Here is a 21,557-nt window from a genome sequence, read left to right as displayed (position 1 = left end):
AAAAGGATGAAGATCCTGCCATCATGGAGATTTTTTTCTACTTAGAGAGAAAGACAATAAGCGCACACACACACACACACACACACACTAATGCTAGGTAGTGAGAAGGGTGAAAAGGGTGGTAAAGAAAAACAAATAGACTGTGGGGAGGGGGAAAAGAGTGATGGGAATATTTTATAGGGTTATTTTATATAAGTCAAAAAAGACTTGGCTGTGGAAGTGACATTTGAATGAAATGAGACAGTCTGGGGAAAGAAGTGTATGAATGCCTCCAAATGTCTGGGTGGTATGGAGACAAGTGGGGCAGGTGCTCAAGTCACTACTTCTTTGGTGATTCTCTGCTGTGAACACAGATATAGTTCCAATCAGCTACATCACCTCTGTCAGGGTCCCCAGTCATCCTCAGTCTTGTTGGTAACATCTGTCAAAGTCATTAGGTGGCCACAAATAGCATGAGGTTGATGTGCTGGCGCTGGTGGTAGGGTTGGTGGTGCTGGCGGTTTGCATGTGTGTGTGTGTGCGCCTCTCGTGATAAGAAAGCTTTGGGGGCTTCCCTGGTGGCGCAGTGGTTGAGAATCTGCCTGCCAATGCAGGGGACACGGGTTCAAGCCCTGGTCTGGGAAGATCCCACATGCCGCGGAGCAACTAGGCCCGTGAGCCACAACTACTGAGCCTGCGCGTCTGGAGCCTGTGCTCCGCAACAAGAGAGGCTGCGACAGTGAGAGGCCCGCGCACCGCGATGAAGAGTGGCCCCCGCTTGCCGCAACTAGAGAAAGCCCTCGCACAGAAACGAAGACCCAACACAGCCAAAAATAAATAAATAAATTAATTTAAAAAAAAAAAAGAATAATTAATCTCCATTTGTGAGATTTCAAACCTTGTTGCACTTGTGCAGGTTGAATCGAGAAACAAGAAGGATGAAGGAGGGCTACCCTGTAGATAAGGATAAACTAGTGATTCTGAGGATGCTGGGAAAGCCCACAGTTCAAATAATCACAACATGGGACTGGACCTCTGGTGGATAAACCATGTTTTCTTTTAATCACTTTCTAAAATATCTAAAATTGTCATTAAGTCGCTGCTGAAATAATTGTATTTCCCTCCAAAATAACTCATGCAAGTTTAAATAACTGTTCATAACTGCAAATGCGTGTAGTTCCTTTTTTTTTCTAATGGAAACATGATGATAAGTATATAAATTCTTTAAGCCAAACCATTAGCATCATACTAGTGCTTAGCCTGACTTGTTGGTGAACAGGTTGGAAAGGTTAAGATAACAGTTCTTATAAAGAGCAGCTTTATGGACCACAGCATTCACCAGCCAGTAAGACAGTTATCATTAACATTCACTATCGTTAGTATTAGTTCTTGTTTTCATTTCATTGATAATTACTCACAGCTCAAAAACAGAATATATGAGGAAAAATGAATCAGAGTGATAGAAATTAGATTACGATTTTAGTTTACCCTTGTTAATGTCTCCCTATGTACAACAAATATGACATTTTTTTTCTTCCTCTTGCACAGAGTGTGCCTGCTGTTTTATTTTTTAATTTTTTAAATGTTGAAACAATTATAAGCTCACAGAAACATTGGAAGTACAGTACACATAACTTTTTCCCTTAAATTATTTGAGATTAGGTTTCAGAGGTGATGCATCATCACCTGCTGAATACTTCGGTGTGTGTCTCCAAAGACATTCTCTTTCCTTTGGAACCACATACATATCCTCTTATGGCCCCTCACTCCTTGAGCGCTTCCTTTTTTCTTGTACCATAAGATGTCCCTGGGTCATCTCACACTTTCTCTGCCCCAGATCTGGAATTAGACATTTCTCCAAGGAGCCCTGGTTCCTTCTAGAGGAAAGTGGCATTTAGAAATCAAGACCCAAGTGCTAGGTGTGTTCATTGCTATAGGGCAAGGAATCCCAGTTTCTCTCAGTGGACGAAATAGAGAAAACACACGCACATTTACATATGTATTTAGTTCTGTATTTATCTTTATATATTGAAAAATATGAGTTAATACCAATACCACCAATTCCAATCCAGCACTACAGAGTTCATTCTAACTTTTCTGTTTATATTTCTCCAACGGTGACAAGCCTGGTTTCCATTATCCTTAATGTATTTGCTTGTTTGATAAATCCCTCTGTTAGTAGCCAGTCTCTCATCCCTGCCATCACCCCTCCCTACGCCTCTATCTTTGGCTCAAGCTCTCACTCCCCAATCTGAGCTCCCAGCTGCCCCATGTGGACACCATCCTCACTCTGCCTGGGCTCTGGCAGCTCACGCCAGGCTGCCCCCACAGGTGCATGCCTTTCTCATTCCGCTCAGGTTCCTAAGCCCTGTCCCTGGGCCATCCCTTTACAAGGATGCCCTCGCCTCCCACTCAGGTCTGTCCTCCTGTACCAGTTCACCCCTGTGTATCAATAGATAGCCTCCTCATCCCCCTTGGGCTCTGACTCCCCACACTGCATCACTCTCCCTGTGTGGATAATCTCCTCACCCCCTTGGGGATCTGATACCCCACGCCAGGCTGCCTTTCTGCGGGGACACTCTCCCCAGTCCACTAGGGCTCCGCATCCCACACCGCCCCACCCCCTTGTGGATGCATCCTCCCCCTGTCTGAGCTCTGACCCTCCAGACCAGCCTCCCCTGCGTGGGCTCCACGACCCTGCTTAGGCTCACACATCCCCCAGCTGCAGAAGCCAACCTTCCTCTGCCCCACCTAATGGGCTTGGGATTGAGTTGTTCAGAGAGGAGGGGAAGAAGAAGAGGAGGTGGAAGACGAACTATTTTGAGTCTTTCAGACATGAATAGAGATTGTGTCCTCGACATTAGCCTTTCATTCAATCTTTAGTTCTTTCAACAAATATGTGTGTGCGTATATGTACATTTATATATATATATACCTACAACATACCAGAAACTATCCTAGGTACTGCAAATATGGTGGTGATAAAGAATGACAAGGTCCATGGCCCATGGAGTTTTCATTCCAGTGGAATATAGTCAGAAATAGAGGTCCGTTACAGATCTCCATTTCTGTGGGATCAGTAGAATGATCTCTGGGCTGGAGATCAGAAAATAGTTTAATTTTTTCTTTTTTTTTTTACTTTCCCTTTAAAGCTATGTGATTTTGAATTAGTTGCTTAACTTTGACATCTGTTTTGTCATCTGAAAAAATGGGGACAATATCTACCTTACTGCGTTATTTTGAAGATTAAATGAATATACATAAAACACTCAATACCTAGCATTGAATAATTTTCAGAATATCCAATGAATAATATACTGAGTAAATTTTTAAAACAGAAGAAGACCTTGAAATCTGTAAGATACAATTGCAAGTGTATGGGACATCTGGCCGCCGCTGTAAAATACTATAACATTAGACGTCAAAACAAAACAGACAACAATCTCTCCCTCCTGGACCTCAGATTCTAGTTCAAGGACACAGACCATGAATGTTATAAATATGTCAACTTTGAGGTATGTTTAAGGTCACTCACATTGGAACGTGATAGAGTGTGGGAAAGGGAAGGGGGTGTGTAAGGTTGGGGGGGGAATTTTAGGAAGGGGGTCAGTGAAGGCCTCACTGAGAAGGCGTCACTGGAGTAACATTTTGAAGGAGGTGAGGAAGTGAAGTGAGCCATGGCTGACTGGGGGAAGAGCATTTATTTCAGGTAGAGACAACAGCCAGGGCAATGACCCTGAAATGGGAGCCTGCTGGTGTGCACCAGGCACAGTACGTGGGCTGGGTGGCTGGAGTTAGGAGCAGGGCAGAGAGTGGGGGAGGGACCTCAGGAGTAGGGATGCATTGTGCAGATGGAAGATGTCATCCATCAGATGTCTGTATTCCAATGCCAGTTTCACCATTCTTAATGAACTTTTCGGGGTGTTGGTTTAAAAAACAGTGATCAAGGACTTCCCTGGTGGCACAGTGGTTAAGAATCCGCCTGCCAATTCAGGGCACACAGGTTCGAGCCCTGGTCCGGGAAGATCCCACATGCTGCAGAGCAACTAAGCCCGTGCGCCAGAACTACTGAGCCTGCGCTCTAGAGCCCGCGAGCCACAACTACTGAGCCCGCGTGCCTAGAGCCCGTGCTCTGCAACAAGAGAAGCCACCTCAATGAGAAGCCCATGCACCGCAAGGAAGAGTAGCCCCCGCTCGCTGCAACTAGAGAAAGCCTGCGCGCAGCAACGAAGACCCAACGCAGCCAAAAATAAATAAATAAATAAATTTATATTTTAAAAAATGTGATCGGGTTTTTTTCCCCATGTGTTTTGTCTCTTAATCCAAAATTTCTATTATGAAGCATTTTAAATAGCATTTAAATAGCATTTTAACATGCTCGAGTAAGATAAACTAAAGGCAAGACATTATTTTAAAAAGGTTTTAATACTGATAACACAAGATAATTGTGCTTCCTCGCTTAGTATTTCTTTGCAGCCACTGTGGTTCACCATAACTTAATGGAGAACACAGAAGAAATTCGTAGAAGGCAGACAGGAATCTGACTCTCCCCACCTTCCTTAGTTTTCCAAACTGGCATTTCACAAGAAAATGTGAACATCTGAGATAGTGTTTCCTCTCAGAAGTGGGTGTCTGACTCGCTAGTCACCATAATAGGTAGTAAAGAGAATGAGGACCTCTAGTTTATAGTTAAGCTTGCTCTGCTTTTATCGGAACACCTACTCCCACCAGAAAGATTCATTTTTACAGGTCAAAGAGTAGTACACCACAGTACTCAGCCGGGCGTGTTTTGGTTACTGTGTCTTTCATTTTACAAATAACATGAGGACATTTATTTTTAAAAGCATATAAAGTTAATGTTGAATTTTTAAAGGTGTATGGCTTTTGGCTTGTTCCTCTGAGCTCTTAACAATGTGGACGTGTTGAGTTTTTTAAGAGCTGAAAGATAATCTCAACTATGTCTTCAAAGGTTTAATTGTGCAGCTGTTGAATTTTTGAATGTTTGATTTATCATGACAGGTCAGGCACACTCTTAGGGCTGAGGTGAGCCTTGGTCAGTTAATTCTAGCAAAAATATCATTTGATAACTAAAAGTGGTGTGTTCCGTTTTCAAGGAAAAAATTATTCTTTGGGGTCCAGCACTGGCACCTAGTTCCACATCATCTCAAAGTCCAAGTTGTTAACACAACAGACCAAGCTTGACTGATAAGTTCGAAGCTCTCCATCACTAGTCTACAGATTCAACCCAAGAACTCACAGGCTAATGACTAATGAGAAACCAAATGACTGTGTGGTCTCAGGCAGCAAGGTCATCGCCACAGCCATAATCATAAGGGTATCTTATGAGGATGTCCTTAGTGAGCAACTCACTTCCCTCCTGCATGCCCACTTTTCCTCTCTGTAAAGTAGAAAGCTGGTGCTTCTTTCATTTGTTGAACGATATAAAAGTATAACACAGTTGCTCACAGAGCTTTGTAATCTCAGGTTACATTAACGGAAAGATAATGTCCAGATCAAGCCAGCAACTGACACATCAGCACTAAGTCCTGGAAAGACTGGTTTAGAATTATTTCTTGATGTTTGGTTCTGGCTCAACATATTAAGATGGACATTGGTAACTTGGATAAGATCTGGAAGAGGGCATCAAAATGGTGGGGTGCCACATAAGGGACAGTTGAAGAAAGCAGGAAAGTTTTGCCTAGAGAAGTCTGGGGTGCTTCTACACCTAGAACTCTACATTCTACCTAGGACTCTGGGTCCTCTACATTGTCCCATTGTGCCAATTTTCATTGCATTCTCTGAAATACAAATTCATCCCGCATACTTATTATCGTCTTCATTCTTGACAGTTGCCCAGAGTTAATAAATAGATGTCACGACCCCAGCTCCACGACGGGCACTAAGAATGAGCAATCTGAATCAGACGTGTGTGAAGAGGTCAGAGGGGCCATTGAACCAGGCATCTGAGAAAGTACTAATCCCTAACCTTATTTGCATTTACCGCGTCCAGGCACTGTGCTGAATGTCCTGTATGTACTTACTCATTTAATCCTCAAAATAATTACAATAATTACAGAGGTGGATAATTTTATTATCTTTATACATGAGGAAACTGGAAGTCAGAGAGGTTAAATAACTTGTCTGAGGACACCAGCGGCAGTGTCATACATCTTTAACTCTATCACCCTTTCTTCTGCTTAGGAAGAGCTATTACGCTGTACTGCTGTGGGCAGGGAAAGCAGAAAGATGCTTCAGTCCGATCTCCTTTCTCTCCTCCAATCATATAAACTGCCTCCAGGGTTGGATAAATGTAAATGCTGAGCCTCAAGGGAACAGGGTCTAGGATAAATATTTTGGTAAGGGAATCTATAGTATTTTACGCCTTTCCATACACGTGGGGCTGATGCTTATTCCCTAAGCTTGCTAGAGGATATCTATTCGGAGTAGAAGGCAGAAAGGCTGCCCATTCTGTGTTTTCAGTTTTTGTGTTGGTGTAATTTTATTTTTTAAAATTTTTGTTGGAGTATAGTTGCTTTACAATGTTGTATTAGTTTCTGCTGTACAGCAAAGTGAATCAGCTATACATATACATATATCCCCCTTTTTTTTGGATTTCCTTCCCATTTAGGTCACCACAGAGCTGTTGGTGTAATTTTAAAAAGGAGAACATATTTTTAATCTCCTTATGCTGGATATTCTTCATCTGCCCCTCTAAGTCTACTCTCCACCTGTATTGTGGTCTTCATGGACTGCATTACCCAGGTTCCCCTTACTCTCTGGATTATAGTTGGGTTTGGCCAATGGGAGGAACAGGCAGAAGAGCAGGAAGATCTTCCAGGAAGGTAGTCCCTTCCCGCCCTCCCTGTGGTTTGGTAGCAGCTATGCTTCCCTACTTAAGGCCATAGCTTCTGTTGGGTGGGACACAGCTTTCACGGCTCCTCCCTTGTCCCTTCAGGCCTGGGAGTGGTAACAGCTTCCAAGGGCTCCTCCACCATCCCTTGTTGATTCCCTTAACCCTGCCCTTCCCTCTGTAAGTATTCCTTTCAGTCAACAGTCCTCAACTACCCTTTTCAATGTGCCAGCTCTTTCTGCTGGAATCATCACTGATCTGCTTGACTTGGCATATTTTAAAAAATGAAACACACAGATCACAGAATTAAACTACCCAAACTGACCTTTAATTGTACATACGTTTTATAGGAAATACAAAAATATAATTCAAGAAAATTTACTTACAATAAAAATCATAAAACCTACCAGAAAATAAAGTAACTTTCTGAAATAAAAATTAATGCCCAATACATGGCCTTATTCCCATGTATAAATTAGACTACAGCTTCTGTGAATTGCTAAAATGACATTTATTTCCATAGTGTGTATTTCAGGTGATCAAATGCTTTGTAAATTAAAAAAAAATCAATGATAATGCTGTTAGTATAATGATTATACGTATGTTTTAAACGTGCAATCAAAGAGGAATTCCAATGGAGTTGTGTTTCATAAAGGCAGAAGATGGTCATCATGAGTAGGTATTGCAAGTCCACACATATTAAATTTGCAGGGAAGACTGTTTCTCTGTGAATGACTCAAGTAGGGGCTTCCCCCAAATTCAGAAAACCATAATTTTTGGCTTAAACCATTAGATTTGGCTAAGTGAAGTAAAAAAAAAAAAACCCTCATCTTAAGTGTGAGCTAATTGTCTTCCCCTGCCTTTCAAAGTCATCGAATTCTAAACTTGACTATGTTGTTTTTTTCTTGGTTCAAAGCAGAGCTGACGTTACAATAGCAAGAGGGCAATCTGTCTTTCAAAGTGCACTGATGTGAGCCGGCAGGGGCACCAACAGTTGAACTGAATTACACTGAGAACGTAGTGTTGTGGATCGGATTTTCCCTCCACCTGCCCAGGGCTCACAGCCTCTGCCAGCATGGCTGTTTGGGGTTGGTGCTGTTTCTAGAGCCTTGCTCTGGCTCTAGGTTGTCATGGGTCCAGACCACTTTGAGATTCAAGTCTTTTGGAGGCTTTCTATAGTTTCTAAGCAAACTCAGGCCCTATCAGGATCTTTGGAGATTCAAGGCCACAGTTTAGTACCAGAGTTTCCCAGTTTTCTCTTGGGAAAGATGACCTGGGGCCACAGTGAACCATCCAGGAAATTCAGCTCAGGATAGACTGCTTTGGTCCATCCCATTTCTGGACACCTAAAGTCAGGGCTGGCATTCTGAGTTGAATATCCACTATAGTTTCTTTCTCCCTTTTCATTCCACTGACTGTCAGGGGCAAAGAATAAAATCTAGGTCTTTTTCATCAAAATTCAGTTCTCTGATATACCAGGCTAAATTCTGTGTTTTTTATTTTACTTGAAAATGAGTCAGTAAACTTAAACAGGTACGTCTGATGTGATGTGATTTTTTAAAATATTTTAAAAATTTAAAAAATATTTACATATCCAATATAAGTACCTTTTTCTATTACCTTGAAATTTCCATTAATAGTAAGCGGTTTACTATTACATAGGATTTTAACTTTCAGTTCCTTCTATGTAAATATCAGTGCAGATGAAATAACAGGATTTAGTCATTTAACACAGTGCAAAGAACAGGAGTACACTAGGAATCAAAGCTCTGGAAATCTATCAGTTTTTAATGACTTAAACTCATATTTTGGGACCACAGAGTGAAAATTTTGTTCCCACTAGTGATATTATGTCCAAGTTTGTGTTTTTAAGTTCTCAGGCATTATTCGAGAATTTTGGGGGGTGGTGAGGTATGGTGAATGATTGTACTTAACATTTTCATTTGGAGGGAAAAAAAGTCATCTGATAAAGGAAATTAATCTTCCACATTCAAAGTAACTTTAGAATTTTATGTTTAGGAATTACCCATGAGCCTAGTTAATCCTATTTAGAACAATTTCTTAACTCTAGAATACTTGGTGGACAGGGAAGATTTATTTACATGTCCAGATTTTAGCTAAGTTAAACTTTGCCTGGTTTGTTTAAATTAGTAGGAAAGCAAACCATTCATTTATTCTTTTTAAAATAAGGGATGATTTGACATAGACTGTGTCAAAATACACTGATTTCTAGATAGGTCTGGAATCACTCCTAAGTGATCATCTAGTCTGATAACTACGTACAGGAAACAGTTTTGCGTAAGCAACTCAATGAGACTAACATTCTTATTTGGTTTTTTATTACAACTGTGGTGTAATAACACTCACTGCAAAAAAATAAGGTGTCCACTATTTCAAAGATCATGCTATAAGGGAAAAAAAATCCTCTAATACCAAGTACTGTATTGAATATTTCAAACTCTAATCTGTAATGCAACCACACTTTAAAAACCTGCCAAATTAAATGAAAATTTTCCACTTTTATCTCATTTTAAAAATTATTATATCTACACTAATTATAAATTGTTGTTTGGGGGGAATTCATCACATACTATCCCATTTTCAATTTTTTGTTTTATAGTTTATTTTTGTAACATTTCAGATGAGTTTACACTGTAACTAAGATATGATTAAACAGTGCAGATTCACTGAAATATTTTATGCCGAGTTTACGTAATGCCAAACATTTAGATTTAGAACTATATTAAGATATGACTCACTGTTACATGATTTCCTATACAGTATAAGTCAAGCCATATTTCCCAGATGAATTTTGCTACAATACAAACATCCTATAAAGTAGATGTTAGTTACGGCCTCAACATCAGCATTAAAAGAGTTCCAGTGTATCTGAAGAACTGACCAGATTTTTCAGTTTTCAATCCTAATATTTGGCTTCAGACGTAGCCATTCCCTGGAAGTAGAATGAAGAGTATTAATCAGAATTACCTCTCTTAATAGTCTACTATTTATTGTTGAGAGGAAAATTCCTAGCCTTTTTGGTTACTATTAGCACGGCAGACATTATAAAATAAATAACCTGACACTCTGACACACAGCTTCTTGTGGATGGTGAAAAAGCTGACATTAACGAGCTGAGCCTACTCAGTAATACTGAGTAATACTGTTGTAAGAAGAGAGTACTCCCACATACATAAACATACAGTACAAAGTACCTATGATTTTCAGACTCATTGTCCAAAGAAAGGACGATCACAAGACACCAGGCTTGGTTGCTTGCACATATCCACTTCCTAGAGAATACGTAAGAAGTTTTATCTGGTCTGACTGTACACTGTATGTTTATAATGGTACTAGCCTAGAAGATTAAAATAGAAAACACAGTATTTACGGTTTTAAACAAATTACAAAGCTACATGCTTTCTCATTCAACAGGAAAGCTTAAATCAAAAGGCACTGGATCTTAAATGCAATTCGTTGTTCCTCTAAAGGCCAGGGAACATGCTCTTTGAGGGTAGGTTTTATAGATCCTTCCGATACCTTCCACGAAGTGCCTTGTCAGCATGTCTGTAGCCCAAACCACTGCTGAAATGTTTGTTTACTCTGTTTTATTAGGGTAGCTTCATTGTATTTATAAACTAACTTTTTTCCATTTCTCCAAGGAACCATTTCAAAATGATCTTCCAGATGCTGGCTAACTAAGCACTTCTTAACTACCATCCTCAAAGGTCAACCTATTTAGTGGCATTTGACTGTGTAGAACAGGAAGTTTGTGTTGCATCTTGTGTTCTTAATGAAACCCGACAACAGAGGACTGAACGCATTAGTCTCAGAACAGGAGGCCTCAGGATGGCAAAGACCCAAGGGTCAATTATTGAATTAATTGATAAAAATCTAAGAGCTTGGAGGTCCCACTTTTCTTTCCGGGAAGAGGTTTCATTCATATATGCAAAAATCTGTAAGAAGCAAAAGGGGAAAAGGATGTTAGTTTTACATTGTAGCAGTGGACAGGCTTAGACCATATGCAATTTCTTAAGATTGAAAAGCAAAACGTGTTTTGTGTGTGGTCGTAGTGGTGAGAGAGAGGTAGCGAAATCTCACTCCTCTCCTGCATGTTTATGCCTTATAGACACTCTGAAACATAAGTATTGTCTCTTTCTGACAGATGAGGAAGTGAGTTATTAACATGTTGCATTTATTTCCAAAAACTGAATCTGGCTTCATTATGACAATTCAGTGAGAGGGCACACAACAGAGCCTGTGTTCTGGCCATTGGGCTGCCTGGGTTTGAATCCTGGCTCCACAGATAGCTTTGGGACCATAGGTAAGAAAACTAACCTCTTTGTGCCTTCATTTCTGCATCTTTAAAATGGGTGATAATGATAACAATACCTATTCTTGGGGTTGTTGGCAGGATGACAGGAAATCATCCGGGTCAGCTACTGAAAACTGCTCACTTAATAAGTGCCCCCCCAACGTAAGTCCTTGTTATCTCCATTTTACCAGTGAGGACGCCACGGTGCAGAGGTGAGGGACTTGCCCAAGTTCCCAGGGCTGGTTAGTGGCCGACTCAGGACACAAATTCCGAGTCCCTTGACACCAGAGCAACGCTCACCGTGTGCTACATCCAGGTCGCCTATGTTAGGCCAAAGGTCTTCAGAACAAAGTCCTAAACACTGGAAGGCTGACACATCTTTACGCACTGGCCAATGTCCTCAAAGCGGTATACCAGCTCTCATCCGATTTCTTAGATATTTAGCGAACAACACAACATTTGTTCAACACAACGTTTGAACAACACAACCTTTTGGTCAGATAGCAGAGAATGGACCAAACAAATGTTTGATAAAGATCAAACATTTCCACATGGCTTACAGAAAAGAGAGAAACATGTAAATCACACCTAGTCGTTTGAAACCAGTTGTTTATAGAGCTCCTGGGACTTTCTTACCAAAGGCAGCTGGTGAGTTAGAGAGCTATTCCTTCTGTCCACCACTCTCCCTTGCCAGAAGAAGGAATGGTTTGTTTCCTACCACACCCCCCCCCAACCCCGCTACTTATTCTGCAGGCATCTGGCAACTGGATATACAAAGCAAATTGCAGGGAGGGAGAAGAGTAGTCATCTTCGGGTTGCTTATGTTAGGACAATATCAGGAAGGTTTGGCAGCCATAGGTGTTTATGCCAGAGAATCTTGGCTTAAGGGAATAGAGAAAAGACTTGGCAGATGAGTAAAGGAAAAAAAGAAAGAAAGAACTGATGGTGGATGTCCCTGGGCATACAGAGAAGAGGAAAGTTAGGTGGGGATATGCAAGGGAGCAATACTTTTCTTGTCAGCTTAACTATTTTGGATGAGGAATTAGTAATATTTATACAGTGTATTTAAGGAGCGATTTTGAAGTTTAGGAATTCAGGATAACAGTGTACATAAACCCGATAGATTAAAATATATTAGTCACCACACACACACACACACACACACACACACACACACACACACACACAACTGAGCATTCTGTTGTAGACAAAGTCTGTAGCTGAGTTTAGATCTAATTTTGCCAAAGAATATAATACTGGATTGTCTAGTGGGCCCTGTAGAGAGGGCTCAGCCTCTAGGGTCATGGGTCACACATGAAGATGAAGATGAGTCAGGTTTTCAGTGGCAAATAACGCGAACCATACTTCCTTATCTCTTTAGAGTGTGACAGACCAATGAGAAGCGAAAAATGGTTTTAGAGGATGAAGCAATTCTGTACTATTTGTTTCCTTTCCTTTTCATCCACTACGCTGAGTAATTTTTAGAAATGCTTAAAATTTGCATTTTAGGAGGTGGCCAATATGTTGTAGAAGATAATTTCCTCTTTTATGCTTGGAAAAGAGACATACTTCAGAGAACCTTGAAGTTCTTGATGTAAGTTTTGTCTTCCCCTACCTCTCCATTTTTTTCCCTTTGGTTCTTGGCTTTTGCCTAGAGTTCACCATTTTTGATCTTGTGGACCCTGGGTTTTTTCTTTTTAATTTAAATTATACATAGCATAAAATTTACCATTTTAACCATTTTCAAGTGTCATTAAGTACCTTCACATTGTTGTGCAACTGTATTGTTTGTATTTTTATTTTCTGTATATTATGATGTTTTGACATCATAAAAACTTTCTGGCTGGGGAGAGACTGCCCCTTCCAGGGCTAGCCGATTCTTAGAGATAGCCAAGGGCTCCCCCAGGAGCAATCGTTTGATATGCAAACTAACTAATGCAGAGCTCCTCTGTGTGGCTCTTTACCCCTAGGAGGCAGCTTTAATCATTCCAAGGCCTGGTACGGGGCGACTAGGGGCTAGGGGCAAGTAGGGGCTACTCGTATAGCTTAGAGCCTGTCGAAATACTTCAAAATAGCCAGTCCTAAACTGTTTACCCTACTCTGCCTTGCCTTTCCCTCAGAAACTCCACTAAAGTCCTTGGCCCAGGCTCTCCCCAGCTCCCGCTCCTTTTTCCTCCTGACCTGCACTGGTGCTTCCCCATGTGGCCCTGCACGTTACGCAGTGCTTCCTGTTTTTCAGACCTGTGAGTCTGACTGTGTTTCCTGGAGCATCTCCTGTCTCCTCTTGCGGCTGCACTTGACTGACCATGATATAAAAAGAACAGGGGTCAGCAACCACCGCCACCATCCATCTCCAGAACTTTTTACATCTTCCTAAACTGAAACTCTGCCCCCATTAAACACTAACTCCTCATTCCTCTCTCCCTCCAGCTGATCCTGGATTTTAATTAAAGGCTGACACAATGGATAGAAGTCAATTAATTAATAATGTTTCGGTGATATTCTGGACTTCAGTTTCAGAGGCTGGTAGAATTTATACATGCTTTTGCACATACTACAAATGAATCTGCTATGAGAAAAATACCAAGGACTAATGTAAACCAGCCTAGTGAATTTTAACTCCTTAGGACAGACTCTCTCTATAGGGCTTTGCTAAGAATATAGAGCTTGTTGTGATACCTGGAAAGCGGCACAGGGGAAAATTAGTATTCTTATGTCTTCCATAGAAGCCTTGCCACCTCCATGGAAAACTTTATCTTGGCACTGACCTGGCACTGTTTCTTTCAGCTACTTTCCTACCTTTAATGTGACTACATAGTGGGTTCAGAATTTTAGAGTAAATGAGAAATTTATTTGGCTGTGCACTGAAATCACCTGTGGATCATTAAAAATATTCTGATAGAAGAAAAGTTAAAAATAAAGAAATAAAAATACTCTGATGGCTTGCTCCCTCTCTCAGAGACTCTGATTTAATTAGTCTGGGCTGTAACCCAGGTGTCAGGGCTTTTAAAGCCCCCCAGGTGATCCTAATATGCAGGCAAAGTTGAGACCCACTGCTTTAGACCTTTACCCAAAAACTGAAATAGTTTAAAATTATTCATTTATCACACTTAAAAGCAAAAGACCCACTTAGGCCTGGCCAATCAAACAAATGATATGGAGCTTCCAGAATTCAGTTCCTGGTCATTAATATACAATGATTTTCCTTTGGAAACTGAATCCTGTGGAAAGAGTAGCTAATATTTACTGAATACCTGTATGCCAGGCATGGTGCTAAGAAATTTGTGTCTTGTTGTGTTTAATCTTTATACAAATCTGTAAAGTGTTATTACTCCCATTTTAGTAAGGAGGAGATCAAGGCTCAGACAATTAGTTATCTTGTCCCAAATCACACCGCAGGTAAGTAGGGAAGCCATGCAATTACAGCAGCGGGACCCAGACTTTCCTCTTAGCCACTACACACTCTGCCACCATCTATATAAAAAGCCTATGATGTAAAGTCTCACATGAAATTCACCACTGACTGATTATGGGTTTGTAGGAGACTTTTTTCCAAATGTGTCACAAAGATTTATGGGTATTACTGCTCCTGTTTATAGATTTTAAAACCATGGCTATATCTAAGTAGCTACTTGGTTTTCTTTGGGTCTTTTCTTTCTTCCACGCTTTCCACAGCTAGATGGCAGGCAGTGATGATCACCTTGACCAAGGATGTAGACATAACACATCACTTCTCTTTAGGGAAAAGGACCATAGTTCTTGCTGTCTAAATTTTTAAAACTCAGTGTAATTATGTCATTATTTACAACCACAATTTCATAATATCAAATGGCAAAGGAAAAGGTATCAAGTGAAAACACTCATATACAAGAACTTTCTCTTAAAAGGTAAGGTGTGTTAAAACTCTTCCAACAATCCCCAAACACATCATTGATGATGTATGAATGATAAAGGGCCTTCCCTTTATGGATAGTACATGGATATTTACTCAAAATATCACCAGGCAAAGTTCGTTTTGGTTATGCATAGAGATTTCTGAATTTCTCTTTCATCCCTACTAGAATTGTGATACTGTGCATGTATGTAATTGACAAATTTCAAATCAGTTTTACAACCCCCATTCATGTCACATTTTACATAAAGAGTACAAGGAATGAATGGGAAACTCCAGTACTGTTTACTTGAGTTTGTTCTGTATTTCAAAGGTCGGATTTCCACTAATCAGAGTAACCTAGAAATTATAGCCCTAAAGAATTTCTAAAGATGAAGACATTTTAGAATGAGTCAATGGTTCACTCTTGAAATTTCAGAACTGAATAAAATGCATAAGTACTTTATCCTAATGGCATGGGGAAAACAGTTTAAAATGACCAGAAGTTACTCACAATTATTAGTAAAGTAGTGAGAAAATGGCTAGATATGGGTTGGAAATTAAGAGACAAACAGTATCTGAGTCAAGAATGGAGGTCTGATATATTTCCTGTGTCCTGTTTCATTTCAGGAAGAAAGTTTCTATTTATTACTGTGAAATGATGACAATATCTGATTAACATGAGGAATGTATTAATTTACACAATATTCCTTTAGTGCATAAACAGTTTGGAATATGTTATTGGTCCTATGCATGACTTTATATTGGATCGCCAAAATAATGCTTTTTAAAAAAATCAGTTATATCTTATGTGTACCAACAGAAAATTTTATGTGAGGGGTAATCTGATTATTTCTTAATTTAGACCAGCATTTACACTAGCCGATCTCCTAAAATCTCAGACTCAGCCTTTTAATGCATAGGTCTGTGCAGAAGAAAAAAGAAACTGTACCCTTGGCCCCAGCTCAGGCCCCTTGATCTGATACAGAGAAAAAGGTCTTTGCCATTGTATTTTTAAAGCTAAAAGTTGAAATTAAGAGACAAAGTGGTCCAGATATTTATAACATCTTCAAAATTCTCTTATAAATCTTGGATTAATCTTCTCATATGTTACCCCTGAAATGAGTACTTTCCGACAGTATTGTGATTAAAAGCACAGGCTCTATGCTTAAGCTGCCTGGCTTTGAATCCTGGCTCCAGCACTCATTCACTAGCTGTGGGACCCAGGGTAAGTTATTTGCCTCATTTGTAAAACGGGAGTAAAAATGCTACCTATTTGACAGATTGTTGTGAAGATAATGGATTAATGTATGTAAAAATTTGCACTCAAAAATGTTAGCCATTCAGGACAGGAATAAAGACGCAAACGTGGAGAACGGACTTGAGGAGACGGGGAGGGGGAAGGGTAAGCTGGGACAAAGTGAGAGAGTGGCATGGACTTAAATATACTATCAAATGTAAAATAGATAGATAGTGGGAAGCAGCCGCATAGCACAGGGAGATTAGCTTGGTGCTTTGTGACCACCTAGAGGGGTGGGGTAGGGAGGGTGGGAGGGAGACGCAAGAGGGAGGAGATATGGGGATAAATGTATATGTATAACTGATTCACTTTGTCATAAAGCAGAAACTAACACACCATTGTAAAGCAATTATACTCCAATGAAGATGTTTAAAAAAAAAGCCATTTTGATGTTGATAATAATGACATTTGAAGTTGAACTTGACTTCATTACAGCGTGCTGGGCATTTAACATTTTGAGTTTCAATTCCCAAACTTTGAAAGTCCTAGACTGGCATTCTTGGAGGAAGCAGTAATTGTAACCTGCCCACACCTTGGGACAATGGCTGACATTCGTTAGCAGTTCAGGTTTCCTCAATTCCCCACTCCCCTCTTGTCATTCCTGGAGTGCTGATTAGGCTGGTGTCCCACTGGGTACAGAGCTGTGAGCTCTCCTTGCTGGGCAAGTGGTGTGGCCCACTTTGAGGGCCACAGAAAGCAGTTCTGTTATCCCGAGTTAGAAAGAGGCAGAGACAGGGTAGATTGCTAGTATTTTCTGGGACACAGGAAGAAAATTAGTTGGAATAGTTCATTAATAATTATTTTACATTGATACATTTTGCCTCGATAATATTTTAGATATACTGGGTTAAATAATATATATTAATAATTAATTTCATCTGTTTCTTTTTACTTTTTGTCATGTGGCTACAAGAAAATTTGAAATTCCTTATGTGGCTTGCATTTGTGGTTCATGCTGTATTTCTCTTGGGCTGCATGTGCTCTTTTAGAAGAAGAGGAGAATTTCTGAAGGCAACCAGAAGCCCTTGCCTTTTCTATCAGAGCCCTGGTTAGGATATGCGGAAATGATTCCTGCCTTGGGCGGGAGATTGGTGTAGGCCATTTCTGACCACAATTTTAGTGTGGGCCAAGTAGAATAAAAGGACATGGGGGAAAAGCACCCCCCAGGGACACATGCCAAGCATTCTGAGATAGCAGAATGTAACGCACCATTCAGTAGCTTTGAGTTTTGAATTGTCAGATAAGCCTTCCAAGAAGTAATTAAATTCTGGATAGTGTAGCATTTCATAATGCTTAAAGTGCTGTGTAAATGAAAAATACTAACAAGTATCAATAATCTATTGATAAAATAAAATTAGTCAATGGTCAAAGTAAATTTCCCTATTGAGAGATGACTTGATACTTCCCATTTAGGGTATAGTTCAAATATCTGTTTGGCACCTACTGGGTTATCTGTGGTTCATCTGGAAAATGTGTCATGTTAGCCCCAAGGCAAGAAGTCAGCGTGGCCAACTTTCTAGATTACATTCACACTAGGCATTTTCCCCCGCTCTTTGTCTGGGAATCTTTGCCATGCATACATGCAGAAGAGACCCTAGATAATATTTGCTGATACTGTCAATGCCAAGGAGTGGCTTGAAGGAGCTAAAGCCCCCTCATAATCTTCATCTGGCCCCCCAAAGCCATAAACAGGCACTCAAAAACTCACCTTCAAAGCAAACTTCCTATGTCCCCACCCTTTCTAACCAGACTTCTAGTTCTTCCATTTGGTAACTCTGGAGTTGCCCCTGGCTTAATAGTAAATGAAACGAGTGTGTGTGTGTGTGTGTGTGTGTGTGTGTGTGTGTGTGTGTATCTGAAAATCAACATATGGCAATGATGGAATTCTCATGACAAAAGGCAAATTTACTTGAAAACAGGGGAACCTATTGAAAATCACTGCCGTTATTTTAAAAAATACAGTTTTTGCTGCGGGTCAGTCATGATCAAGGGGGAGACCTTTTCCTCCTGCCCTCCTCCTCAAAGGGAAGAAAGGGAATAACAGTCCTTTTCACAAGTGTGCGGTCACCTCTGAGCCTGTTCCCAAGCTATTTAAGTAGCTGAGGGTGGAAGGTATTTTTATACGTACACACTCACAAATGATAGATAAAACTCTGAGAACTGACATCCCGATTCCCACCAGTCCAAAACAGGTACCCCCCAATTCAGAAATGGTTTATACCTCTCATGTTAAATCCTAAGTTGTTTAGTGGAACTTGAAATGCTTTCTCTCACAGATACAAGTATGTTCTGCATCCTAGCCCCAACCCCCAAAAAGTTAATTTAGCTCCTAATGTAGTTCTACCAGTAAAGCAAAACAAACTTGTAGAAGCCATGTTGGTTTCTACCTCACAGCATTTCTGTTGCAAACTCCCCAGCTCAGGGTGAATGGGAGATGCAGCCTCCCACATCCTACTTGATTTTGTAAAAGGGCATCTTTTACATACTCCATCTCATTCCTCTCAAAGTGTAACTTATTGATTCAGAGCAGCTTCTACCCTGACAGAAGTGGGGACCAGGGAGGAGAGAACATAGGGAAGAAAGGGAGTTAATTTGTGTGTGGGGGAGGGTCATATCTAGGCTTTTAGGATCCTGTGTCCCCTCCCACCCCCATGGATGAGTTTATGAAGATAATCAAAAGCAGCGAGGGAGGCGGGAAGTAGGATAAAGTTACTTCTTCAGCTTCTACAGGTCACACTTGCCAACGGCAGCATCGTTTATCTTTTTCTTTTCTCCAAGACTGTGTCAGGTGCGAGTCACTGCCAACTGTTTATTCCCTGTAGGGTCAGTCTTGTGCTTCTGAAGATTAGGAAGCGGAGCTGCTAAAACTGAGCTCTCATTTCTCTGTAAGAGGCCAGCACATGCTCGGATACATCCCAGGCTCTGCTACCCACATTACACCTTAGGAGGCTCAAACTCACAGCATCACGGAACTAACCACTGATGTTGCCCCCAACCAGGGCAGCACCCAGCCCAGAACCTAGGCAAGGGGTTCCTCCAACCAAGCAGCCTTTCCTCTAATTATCATTATGAACATATTATGAATTTTCATGGCAACAAAGAGTTATACTCCCAATATGTAGTTTGGGAAATCTGTAAACTAGGTTTTGTTAAACTTTGAAGACAGTGAATGCTCTGGACTTCTGGCAACATGGACCCTTCTCACCTGGGACCATTCTCAATGTCAGCTGGAATGCTATGGGTTGAGTATTACATTTTGCTCCGGGAGAAATAGAAGGCAGAGCCTGGAGAACTAGCACCAGTGGATGAGGGGCACCGGGAGGCAAACTACAGCTCAGGGAAGTCAGGTTGTAACTGACAACTCTCCAAAGGTGGAAGGGGCTGCTTCTTCGTCAGGTACTAAGCCAGACTGGACTTGTACAGCGGCTTCGGGCTCTAGGGTGGGAGTCTGCGCTGGCTTAGTGGAGAGCCAAGACTCCCTTTCAGGGGGACTGTGTTGCTAAATGAGAAGCACTGGCACAGAGATGCCCGTTTGCTGGGGTTAGGAAAGTAGGAAGTGTGGCAAAGGTAAGTGAGAGGGGAAGGCTATAGACCCTTTACAAACGAGGCCATCATTTTACAAGTTGCAAAATGTGTGTGGTGGTGGAAAGGGTGGGAGTGAGAGGGGAGAGTGTGCGAAGGCCTCCCAGCTCCTCTGTGGAAACGAAGGGAGCGACTTACCGTGAAAGGCAAGGAGCAGACGGCGAAGGTGATGGTCATGATAGCCAGGAGAATGAGATGGTCCGTCTCCTCCGCCATGGATACCCTTTCCCCTTTCCTGTGGCTGCCAGGGCCGCCCCGGCTGCTGCCCAAGGAGGGTCCGGAGCGGCTTCTCCTGCCCCGGCGATGCATGTGGATGAGGTTGAGGATGACGCTGAAGTTGCAGGCGAGCACCGCGATGATAAGCAGCAGCAGCAAGGTGGCGTAGAGCCGCAGGTACGTGGTCTGCTCATGCCCGATGAAGCACCACGTCCCGGGGCAGTACTGGGCGTACTGCCGGTGGTCCAGCAGCGGCAGGGAGCAGAAGAGCAGGGAGACTGTGTAGATGGCGGGCAGCACAGCCAGGCCACCACGGCACGTGACCCAGCGCTGGTAGAAGTAGGGGTGTCCGATGGCTAGGTAGCGCTCCAGGGCCATGGCGAACAGCATGAGCATGGTGGCCAGGCTGAAGAAGGTCATGGCGAACGCAAAGTAGGTGCACACGCGCCTCTGGGGCTCCAGGGCCACCAGGGTCTGGTTCCGCGCATACGAAGCCAGCACCACAGGGCTGATGAGGCAGGTCCCGAGCAGGTCGGTGAACACCAACTCTGTCACCAGCACGTGGAACAGCGAGATGGAGTTCCCGCGGCCGGCGCTGCGCCCCGAGTCCCCCAGCCGGCGGCGCACCAGCAGCGCCAGTGCGATGAGGTTCCCCAGCACCCCGGCCGAGAACATCACGGAGCTGATGGCTGGGCTTTCGCCGGAAGGGAGCCACTGTCGAGTATCGCAGTTCTCCGGCCGGGAGTCATTGGAGGTATTGCCCATGGTGGGGCGCCGGAAGAAGAGATGCGTCCTCCTCTCCCGACGGCCTGCACCTGGTTGGAGGAGGGTCTGAGAGCCGGAGCGCTCCGAGACACCCAGGGAAAGGGGAGGGACCGAAATCCAGAGCCCCCTCCCGGCCCCCAGCGCGCACAGAGGGCGGGCTCTGCCCGGGTCTCCCAAGGCTCGCGGAGAAGCCGCTCTGCCGCCGCATCCATACGGCGCTCCACGCTCCTCCGCCGGCCCGCGCCCAGGGAGCCGCCGCCGCCGTCTCTTCCGCGTCTCCCGGGGGTGGCGGCTGCCCCAGAGCGAGAGCCGGCGAGCCGCCGGGAGGTGGGCGCGTCACGCTGCAAGTCTCCCCGGGAGCGCGGGGCGGAGTGCGCGCCGGGCGAGGCGCGAGGGTGGGCGGTGGGAGCAGCGGTCCTCGTTCTCCGCTCGGCTTGCTGGATGCCCGCAGGCTGCCTGACCACCGCCGGGAAGGGTTTAGCCCTGGTAGAGGGCTGGGAGGGAGTGCGGGGCACTGGCGGGGTCTGCACAGGATTCACAGAAGGCGGGCAACGCCGGCGAGAGCTAAGCGACTCACTAAACAGTAGAGAAGTTAGGAGGACCCAGTCCCGTGAGAAGTGAAAAAGAAGGGAACAACAGACACCAAAGACGGCTTGCAGTAAGACCAATATGTTCTTTT

General features: G+C 42.7%; 1 protein-coding gene across 1 annotated transcript; it reads right to left on the bottom strand.

Moving 5' to 3' along the window:
- Positions 1–10,492: 10,492 nt before the first annotated feature.
- On the bottom strand, positions 10,493–20,960 carry PTGER2 (prostaglandin E receptor 2). Its single transcript, XM_059915706.1, has 2 exons — positions 20,036–20,960; positions 10,493–10,785 (listed from the first exon to the last, which is right to left on the bottom strand). Exons 1-2 carry the CDS (start codon positions 20,876–20,878, stop codon positions 10,564–10,566), a joined length of 1,065 nt encoding a protein of 354 aa, XP_059771689.1. The 5' UTR covers positions 20,879–20,960; the 3' UTR covers positions 10,493–10,563.
- Between the last annotated feature and the right edge of the window lie 597 nt (positions 20,961–21,557).

Source organism: Balaenoptera ricei, chromosome 2 (assembly GCF_028023285.1).
Source record: "Balaenoptera ricei isolate mBalRic1 chromosome 2, mBalRic1.hap2, whole genome shotgun sequence".
In the NCBI taxonomy this organism is placed as follows: Eukaryota; Metazoa; Chordata; class Mammalia; order Artiodactyla; family Balaenopteridae; genus Balaenoptera; species Balaenoptera ricei.
This window is presented reverse-complemented; position numbering and strand designations above follow the sequence as displayed.

Coding starts and splice junctions, on each gene's coding strand:
- PTGER2 (XM_059915706.1), bottom strand. CDS start 20,878: ATGGGCAATACCTCCAATGACTCCCGGCCGGAGAACTGCGATACTCGA. Junction 10,786..20,035: donor TCTGCTCCTTGCCTTTCACG/GTAAGTCGCTCC, acceptor TGCTTCTTACAG/ATTTTTGCATATATGAATGA.